Source organism: Tubulanus polymorphus, chromosome 7 (genome assembly GCF_964204645.1).
Source record: "Tubulanus polymorphus chromosome 7, tnTubPoly1.2, whole genome shotgun sequence".
NCBI lineage: Eukaryota > Metazoa > Nemertea > Palaeonemertea > Tubulaniformes > Tubulanidae > Tubulanus > Tubulanus polymorphus.
In genome coordinates this window covers 15,824,941-15,835,265 of record NC_134031.1, presented here as the reverse complement: position 1 = coordinate 15,835,265, position 10,325 = coordinate 15,824,941, and the positions used below count along the sequence as shown (strand labels likewise).

General features: G+C 38.1%; 1 protein-coding gene across 4 annotated transcripts; it reads right to left on the bottom strand.

The window, feature by feature from the left end:
- Positions 1-2,731: 2,731 nt before the first annotated feature.
- On the bottom strand, positions 2,732-9,403 carry LOC141908716 (solute carrier family 25 member 36-A-like). 4 transcript variants are annotated; one of them, XM_074798874.1, is made up of 7 exons: positions 9,264-9,403; positions 8,425-8,640; positions 7,961-8,038; positions 7,634-7,740; positions 7,438-7,504; positions 6,693-6,994; positions 2,732-5,630 (listed from the first exon to the last, which is right to left on the bottom strand). In XM_074798874.1, the coding sequence occupies exons 1-7, from the start codon at positions 9,302-9,304 to the stop codon at positions 5,401-5,403; spliced, it is 1,041 nt and encodes a 346-aa protein (XP_074654975.1). In that variant the 5' UTR covers positions 9,305-9,403; the 3' UTR covers positions 2,732-5,400. The 4 variants fall into 4 exon arrangements, with proteins under 4 accessions (XP_074654975.1, XP_074654977.1, XP_074654978.1 ...); XM_074798876.1 differs by having other exon boundaries at positions 2,732-5,627; XM_074798877.1 differs by having other exon boundaries at positions 6,693-6,961.
- Between the last annotated feature and the right edge of the window lie 922 nt (positions 9,404-10,325).

The window sequence follows — 10,325 nt, the reverse complement described above, 5'->3', positions numbered from 1 at the left end:
TGATATGTTGAGGATTTGTGTCCATTTTTCGTGTACTTAATCATGGAATATTCGTGTATACGTTCACGATTCACTTTAAGTCCTGTTTATTTTCTGAATTTCATAGTGAAATGTTTTTTTTTGTACTTGAACTTACTAAATATCGTTGCTATTAATCAAATAAAGTGATAATATCCAAGAATGAATTTGTCATTTCGAGTTGTTGATCTTATACGGATTCAGTGTAAGGACTACCTAGTCAGCTGTCTGTGGTTTAGTTTCACGACGGATATTTTCACAAACCACATAAGCCAACATCCGATTATAAAAAGCTTACAACCAACGATTAGGTAACAACTAACTATGGACTACAATGATACTGTAGTCTCAGGATACGGACTAGTTTAGCGAGGAACATTTTACATATTTGTATAGATGGCGCAATAGTTGTCAAGTTGACACGTAACTAAAGCTGTCCGGCTTTCGGTTGTTCAAGGTTGCAAGAAATATTCATAGATGGCGAAATGGGGTTTCTAGAAAGTACTGCCCTAGATTTCTTGATCGCTCCGGTGACCAAGTTTTTCCCATTCTTTGTCCTGCATTCCGATGATTTATTTGTCAACCACATTGATCGAAATATCCTGGATTGCATCCTGGTTGCGTCCTAGACACAATTTTTTTAAAGGTTTCCATAAAAAGATTAGATTATGAACACAAAGAGATAAAATCGGTAGTTAGCCCATAGAATCTAATGTATTTTTTCATTGTTTAGACAATTGATATATATCAGACGACGCAAAATGTAAACCCGCAGGGTCGACTAGGTTGCAATGAAATTTTCTCAATGAACTTGTTGTACATGTCTATTTTCGGCGCGCGATCACGATTACATTTTAGGATATTGAAACAGGTTATAATTGCAAAATGAATATACGTAATGTAGTACAATACTCGGTAACCAAACAGTTTGACTCACACTCGCCATCTGATCGATCTTATCCAGGCCCCAAAAAGCTGCACGTGATCTCGCGCACGTGACTTTTCAATTTATTGAACTCGATGTGAACCGTGAAAATGACCAGGAAACGTTCAAAACGTTGACAAATATTAATCTGAGTTATTTGTATTTGTTTATTTGGGTCATTGTAATAATATCAATGTTTACATCGGGCACATTTATCCGGATATCATTTTCTTGGGCACGGCCATGATTGGCTCCGGCGTATATTATAGTTTTATGATTTTCATAAATGACATAAAGATCAATTTTTGATACGAAGATTAATGATTGAAAGATTAGATTTTTTCTTGATCGAATAACGTGGCGATCGATTTAATGCGACGCCGTTATTATTTTTAGCATCAAGGAAAAATGTTCTACATATTTTATCTTCAGCTGCAGTCGCTGCACTGGAAATACCACCATCTATCAACTATTTTCAGCTTCGTTTTACTGGCACGATTCCCAGCTGCACGAACAGAGCATAACCCGTACACGTGATCACCATTACACTCCACTCCGCACTACCATCTGTCACGCTTTACTTCGAAGATTATATATGCATGTTTCTGTTGTCACAAACACGGTTTTTTCATATATACATATAGCATGCGTACACCTGAATTCTGAATAAATGAATCCGATATTTTCGATATTGCAATATGAACATTCGAATAAATTGTAAAATATAGGGGCCTTATCTGTCCAACTAGGTCAAAATTTAGTCCCTAAATCAGAGATCACAAAAAGTTTATTCAAAACGATTCTTTTTAAGCGTTTCTACGGTTAAATCAAAGTCCGTATTTGGTGATCGTTTAAAAAGTGAAGCCAATGGGAATTTCCAAAATCTAGCAGGAAAACATATCTGAAATATGCCATTTTTCGAATAGGTCATTCTAATTTTCGAATAAAGAACAAAATCGTAAATTTTTGTAATTGAAACGAAAAACAGAAACCACGCATGCAGTTTCACTAAAAGGTGAAGGTTGGTATATTTTTTGCCACCCAGACGCCTTAACCACTGCACTGATTTGATCTCATTGAAATAATACTCACTGAAATACAAATATATACATGTAAATGTCCAAACGACACCGTTTAGAATTGATAATCAGAGCTCATTATTGATCCGGTAAGATACACGTGAAATGGGGTTAAAGTGATCTCATTTCGTTTTTGTCGGGAATACGACACGCGTTATCCTTGAAAATAAGCGTTGCTTTACATGTCGAAGGATGCTTTACATCACGAAGGAGGAAACCATGCTGGAAAATCTGATCTATAACGCTCAGAAATAACTTTACATGGCTCGATAACTCCAAAATGCGCAGGTTTGGAACCGACCTAGGTGGTTGGGTTGGGAATGCACCATTTCAGGGGCGGATTTAGGGGGATGAAGACGAAGATTGTAAAACCCTGCAAATTCGAAACTCATCGTTTTGGATGGCATATTTTCGGATGTTTCCCTTGAAAACTATCGAACACCGAGGCGAGGTTGGGACTCTGCTCTTAACTGCTTTACCTGAAAATGCCTTCTCTCTTCTCCTGGACCCCAGCTTTACAAAATTCCTAGTATGATTTGCCCCTGCATTTCATCATTGTTAACTCCTCGGAAGATGTGACCCCAGCAACACGTAACTCAATGTATTGTCAGGTTTTGTTTTTAAAACTCAAACCAAAAAAGTACGAGAATGACCAAAGAACTTAAACAACTCTAACATAATTAATTTATATTTTTCATATTTTATTCGAATTCAGCGCGTCGAAATTATATCGAACTTTAACGTAGAAATTTATCATTAAATTATCTATACAAAACACTCGTACTAATGTAAAAAGCATTCTTTTCACGGAAAAAAATCATTCGATCAAATACACTTTTCACAACGGCAATTTCAATCATGGAAGTCACCGAAAAACCGGACACCCGGAAGCCAATCTTTCAACTATTTGGAAATTTCTTATCGAATTTCTTTTTGATGGCAGTTTATACTTAGTTTGACAAATGAGAGCTTGTTTCGATCGAAAATCCACCTTCAATCTACAAAACTGAGACTTTATACATGTTGCACATGTATAATAAGATCTCATCTGCTGCAAAAAGCATCTATTCGACATCGCTATACTAACGACATATTTTGGCAAACTTATCTACAAAAATCAAAATCTACACTATATATAAAAATATCTTTCGTTGCATTTACAAACATATATATATATATATATATATATACTAGATTCATTTCTGAAATCTATCATATCTACAACGCGTTTATTCTTGTCGCCGATAATATTCTAGAGCACCACAGAATAATCATATCACTACGTGGCACTAGCACAGTTGTAAATCTTTAGCACTGGTCCTATACTCGGTTACCGTTGATCGGCTATAGAAACGAATCGAACTTACAGGGCTTCCAGTGGTAAGTCCGGGACAATAATAAGTACTACGAGGGATTTTTCAGCAATTATAGACCCAAAAGAAGGACATTTAGACTGAGAAAGAAGTACTTTCCAGTAAAATGAGGACCATCCATCAGGAAGCATTTTCGCAAATTCCTTCACTAAGAAAACTTAATTAGCCAATGGATCCTTAGCCATGTAGACCAGTCATATCATATTCCCCAGGGTAAATCCATAACAATTTCATGTACATTCAATCTTACTGACAATTGAATTACCAGATATTATAAAGAGTCCTGAAGCGTCAAAAAGAAGGAGAAAGATGATGTTTGTCCAAACTTTTTCCAAAAGGATTTGGAAGGACTGCTGGAAACCTTGACTTAGTTCGGTCTAAAAATATCAACTGTGACTATTGCAAGGGGCCTTTCTTATTCATATTCCATGTGCCTAAAATAATTGCGGTCGTTGACAATGTTGCAATTCGACCGACTTTCTAATGACAAAACGGCACTCAGAATGTATGATATGTACAATAGAACGCTATATACATGATTGACACTATACTAAACCCGTTCGATTAAGCACAGCAGACAACTCTGCATTTCAGCAAAATGACCACATCTTGTAAATCCTATTATTTCACAAGACTTACTGCCCTCTATATCCACACATACAACACACATAATACACTTATAAACTTATCAGTCGAAACTTAAAAAATGCAAGATTGGCATAAATACCATTTTAATGATGTCATGTTGAATGTTGGTGATGAAAAGTGCTTCCTTCATAATAGTCTTGAAATGATCGTGAAAACCAAACTTAATTTGAGCGTAACTTTTAATTCATTCACTCATTCATTCATTGAATGACTTCGAATCAAAGTCGGGAATAAATTTAGAATCATTCAATATATCAAACGTGCTAGGTTAAACTATTTGAGGATTTCTTACAACGTCGTTCTCATTTTACGGAAACGGAAGGTCACGCGAAATTCGGCAAATAAACAGCGCAGTGGTCTTTGGTTTGAAAGTGTCACGGTAGCAGAGCGTGCACAGCTCTGGCCTACACTCGAACAACCACAGAGTCCACGCAGATAAACAAGTCGAACACTGGTGCAGTTAAAACTAGTTTTAAACGTCGATGATCGCGATAAAGCGCAATCATCGAGGTCGGTGAAAATGAGAACGTCGTCATTAGACAAGACTAATCATAATTTCTGCTTCATTGTCATAAAGCTATAAATTTTCCCCGGGGGGGGGGGGGGGGACCTTTCAATAAACATGTATGTACATCGTTATGGAGCCTAATTTGAGGCAAACGATAGAATAGATATTTTTCGTAAATATACAGCCGCAATTGTGGTTTCTTTCCAAAAATACTCGATCCTATAAAGACCGAATATATGAATTCGATGAAATACTCTCGAAATAACCGGGACCATTTGACAAAGCACATTACGGTTCTTAGAAGATTAGATACTTTCGAATAGCACAGCAGTCAGTGTTAGCACGATACTAGTATACATTATTACAACACAAATTACTCGAAAAAGCAATGTACGCCACGTTTTTCATTTTCACAATAACATTACAAAATACAGAAAAATAGCTGCCTACAATTATAATAGGGTTCTCTTGTTTTTCACACCATCATCACAATAATTCTATCACAGTTGGCCGGAACATTACTAGTAAGACTTAACGACATTTTTTACAAACGACTTTTGCATTGAATATCGTCGAATATTCGGGAAGATATCATCGTTTAAATGGCAAACATATGAATAATCGGGACATGAAGCAGCGCAGCTTTAACACCATTCATTCGTTCATTCATCAACTAAGGAAACTCATAAATACCGGTACACAGTTTCAAAAATAGATTCCGCGAAAAAAGTTTTCATTTTGTCGCAATATCCTGAGCGAACCTTTCGAAATCAAGGATTCAAAATAAGATTGATTGTTTTAGTCGTACTTCATCTTTAAGATCGTTTCGATAAATCGATCGATCGTCGTCTAATAGTCGTCGTCGTCGTCATCGTCGCCGCCGTGACCGTGAGACAATAAATACACGACCGCTTCGTAAGTCGACATCATTATAGCCGTGTTCGGAATCTGACGCACGAGCTGCGTGAATAATCCGCGATAGAGACCGCGGTAGCCCTCTTCGACGAAAACCGTTCGCAACGTTTGCAGAAATCCCTTGTATTTGTTGCCCTCCTCGCGTAGCCGAGTGCGCACCACTTCTGTAAAATACGAATTCGGAATAAACGGTGAGTCATACGCAGTAAACACAGTAGAGATAAAAGAGTTAATATAAACTAATTAGACATCACAATTTTCAATAATTAAGCCGCTTCTTATTTTCATCATTTCGAAGTTTAAGGAATCAGAAATACTATCGAGGGTCGTAGAAAGGACTTAGAACAGATTTCGTACCCTAGCGTATTTTTGAACATTATTTTCATATTCCATACAAATTCTGACGGTCATAACTGATAGTATTATTATGACAAAATTCAAGGTTCAATTTTCGGACTGATTGTATTTAACAATTGGTGACCCATCATTTACTGAGTTGAACTTTGCCTGGTTCTATATAGATACCAGTACGTCATAGAAAGGCCAATAGTAATTCCACAGGTTATCCATTTGTCTACTAACCATAACTACACATTCGATAATTATGAAATAAGTAACATAAGTGAAGTTTCGAATAGGTTAATGTTTAATGCTCAATGGGATGCCACATCAAATGTCTGGAAATAGTGGAGAATTTCAAAATAGCAATGTTGGATAATGGGATCTAAACTTTGTTTACTCAATGGCTGTAGTTAGTTCATAGCCCTCAAAACAATGATTTCGACACAAATGATTAATACGCATTTTATCGTCGTGCCTACCATTAAAGTTGCCCATTACAAAATACATCAATAAAATACATGTATCAGAAATTTCATGAAATTTCTGAGTAAAGTAGTGCACATGCATTACCACAATGCTAAATATTTTCCAAATATTACGAGTAACTTAGGCAAGAAAACTGCCACAGAGTGGTCATTTTAACTTAACTTGCTTTTCCCCTGACATGTGCGTCGTTTTCCCTAACTGTCATATGTAAGACATAGACATGAACTGTTTGATATTATTTATCTCAAATTCCCCTGACTTTTCGAGTCTTTTTTTTAAATACAAAATTCCCTGCCTTTTCGCTAAGAAAAGAAAATTCCCGACTTCTAGATAAGTGGCCACCCTATGTCAGTGGTAGCGAAACAACCCCAGTTTTATAAAATTCTGTGCTAACGTACCGTGAGGATATGCGAGCGACGACGCGCACGTTTTTGACACGGCTCCCGCCAACATGAACTGCGCGAAGTCGCCGACCGTTTTATCGTCGTCCGGATTCGTGCCGCGCAACGACATCAACTTCGCCTTCACCGCTTCGTAAAGTACTAAATGCACAACGGTCTCTGATATTCCGAAATACGACGCGCTGATGCCCTTGTAAAATCCGCGCACGCCCATCGTCTGATAAATGTCCTTCACGCACTGGAATGTCGTCAGCTTACCGTCGGCCCTGTAAGACGCAACATAAGACCGGTTCAGTCGTCTGAAAGCGATAATAGAAAAAAGATGGCGACACGTGAACGAAAAATAAACGAAACAAAATCTCAACAAACCGAAGGAACAAAGCGCAGGGCACAGAAACTTAAGGTCAAATCAAACTTTTGTTTTAATCATCTTTTCAACGAGGACAACAATTCAAACTTAGCCGTTTTGGGCCAAAAAAAAGAAATTTCATGAAGCAGCACGCAGAACAACATTCAAAATTAATCAATTAGCTTCTGCTCAGGCTTCATTGCCCAGGATCCAGCTCCACAGTTCTGAGTTAGAGTTAAAATTAGTTCACTTTCAATGAGTTAACTACAAACCCTCAAACTTTAACTAACAACTGGAACTGGATCCAGGGGTATCAAAAATTTAACGAAAACAACTTAAAACGTAAAATTTTTTTCTTGAAAAATGAAATTCAAACGGGGTTAAAATACTCACTTTTGATCGAGTTGTAACCTGGTTTTAACGAACCAGATCGGATTCGTGCAAGTACAGGCCGAAAAACCTGAAAACCAACGCAAAAAAAAGTCTCAACATTAGAATCAAACGAAATATTTGTCACAATTCAACCTCTGAATTAAATTGTGAATTATTTAAAATGTTCAAGGCAAGCGAGGAGGATGATTGAACTTACCAGCGAAAGAAGCAGCGAAGATATGAACAAGAGGCGTTTCAGGAGTCATCAGGTTACTGTTATTACACAATTTTTTTGCTTGCGCGTATGAATAGAAATAGATCGCCCTAAAAAAATACCAGGAAAATTTTTTTATCGGTATCAATAACTCATTTCGTAGAAATTCTGATTGACGGACGGCTTTAACGTGACATATGGTGCATCTACAGGAACTAATCAAAACGGTCTTAGCTCGCGCTGTTAAAGCCGCCGGTGTCTAATCGTAATTAATCAAATCGCGATAAAGTCTGCGTAGGAGGCAACCGATGATTTAACTAAGCTGCTTACCTGGATGGGGCGACCCCGATTAAATTAGGTCCGAGGCCTTTGAATAACGCTCGGGCACCTTCGACTTGTATGATATGTCTATAAAAAAAGAGAATTGTTCGTTGAGTTTTTATTTATTCAACTTTAGTCAAACGATCAATTTTGGATTTTATGAACCGAAAAATTTAGGACTCGACTAAATTTCGCAGCAGATCAGGGTCAAGCCTGCAAAAAATGGTCCTTGACACCCAAAGGGCAATAGCTCAATTGATTTCGAAGCGTTTTGAGAGTACTAGAGAACCTTGAGAGTAATGGACGAGTATTGGCATAAAATATCGCAAGAATCCCTAGGCCCTATATGAGATATAGTCCCTGGAAAACGAGGGTAGATAGTACCAAGCTACTCCCAGGCAACAGCTCAATTGATTTTCCCGAGATATTTCCGATAAATTTAAACGGGGACGAAATTTAACAGCCGACCTTACCGTAAACAGTGTATGAGGCCGACACTCTGTCTGACAGGATTAAGAGTAGCGTGTACGGCATGACTAGAACACGTGCTGAGGTTGACTACATTTCTCGGTACGTTAGCGACTGCAGGAACGTAGACGTTCGAATTGAAACTCGCCACCGACGACTGCAATCGCGTTTTCACAACTTCTAACGGACTGGTCATTATCGCCCCGACAGTGCCACCAACACTGAAACATAAGAAAACAAGGTTAAACTACGCAATGAATCGCGCGAGACAGTTAAAATAAAAATCCGACAATCACGAGCTCGAAACGAATTATCTAAACAATTTCGATTATTTTATTGAAAAATTTATTGAAAATCCCGAATTTTCTGATTACGCTAAAAACCATTATCAAGGAATGAGGAATTTTTTTTGAAACATAAGAAACATTGCATTTGATGGGTTTTCAAGATTCTGTTTAATGAGGGATATCATTTTGAGTTTGACTTTGTAGCGAGAATATCAGTCCCTAGATTTTTGCCACCGAAACCTGGAACTGTGAAGTGGCCCAGGGTAAATTTTTAGTCGTGTTACATAACTGGCTCATCTGTGGATTCTTCAGAAGTGACAGACACTCTATTATTGACGCCCAGCAATCTTGATTGTCACCTCATGAACTGACATATATTCTACGAATAATCTTTCACGAATTTCAAACTGACGACGGGGAAAAAACACAAGACACAGGGACGAGAGGAAGGGGGGCAACCTTACTTTATTCTGAATTGAATTGACTGACATAGCTTTTTAATCAAAAAAAAGAAGAGATATAATGAAATGCCACTGTCGGCACTGATCGATCCTTACCCGCCGGCGATAAGATGGACACACGTTCCGTCCAGAATCATCTTCACCGAAACAACCAGTACTTTTCATCGAAATAATCACAATAACAAACACACTGGGCGCACCATCGACTTGAGAGCCACGCAAGAGATATATGTTATGTATGGTGAATGTATTTTTGTATAGGTGAGCCACGGCTATCACGTGTAATCGTTTACAAACACGGCTCGTCGTGTCGACGTAACGCGGCCGCTGATTGGACAATTCTGGGGAAATGAGGCCATCGTCGTGTAATGAACTCGATGATTGGTTACCGGTGTCGAGGAAATCATGCCGTGTTCACGCGTACACGTGAAACCGGCATGGACGCCCATTGAACGCTGAATCGAGTCGTGATCGGCTGATTCGACCTTGACGCGCATTAAGAGTGCGAGGAAACTTTTCCGCGAAGGCTATGTTGACGATTTTATTCCAGCAAGTGCGGTAGTTCAAAAGTACGGATTAATCACCTTTTCGTTTTAACCCAAAACGTGATCAACACTAACTTTGAACTCGATAGCGGGAATCTTTTATTTCTACCAAGAAAATAATGAAGTCTTAGTTAACTTTGACTTATCCAATTTTAAGGGCATTGCATCGACTACGTTTATAATTTCTTTAATTTGTCAGTCTAAATAAATTAGCTCATACGATGACTTCAAGTCAAAATACCGATGTTTTAGTAATAGAGAAGGAACGTGTCACGTCATATTCGAAAATAAAGCATATTCCTGCTCGTGGTCGGTAGGTGATTGATCAAATTGATGGATCCTACCCAACTCCAGCGATATGTCGGAGGATCTATAACCCACCAGAGGCACGGTGTTAGGCTAACGCATAAAGCACTTTTCATCACTGGCTTTGCTCCATAAGGTGCACATTTTAGTGAAGTGTACCTATGATAGACCGCAATTTACTCCACTGCTCCATCTCACGAGTGTGAGGGACCCGCTGTGCACTGGATTAATTTGTCGACCAAAATAAAAACTATTTAAAACATTTGTTTTATAGAATTAACCAAATTGAGAATCATTTCTATCTAAA

Bases quoted from the DNA above. Each gene is read 5' to 3' on its own strand.
- LOC141908716 (XM_074798874.1), bottom strand. From the start codon at position 9,304: ATGATTCTGGACGGAACGTGTGTCCATCTTATCGCCGGCGG. The intron at 7,741-7,960 runs GTAAGCAGCTTA...GTATTTTTTTAG, and splicing joins ATCGGGGTCGCCCCATCCAG to GGCGATCTATTTCTATTCAT. The intron at 6,995-7,437 runs GTGAGTATTTTA...TATCGCTTTCAG, and splicing joins AGGTTACAACTCGATCAAAA to ACGACTGAACCGGTCTTATG.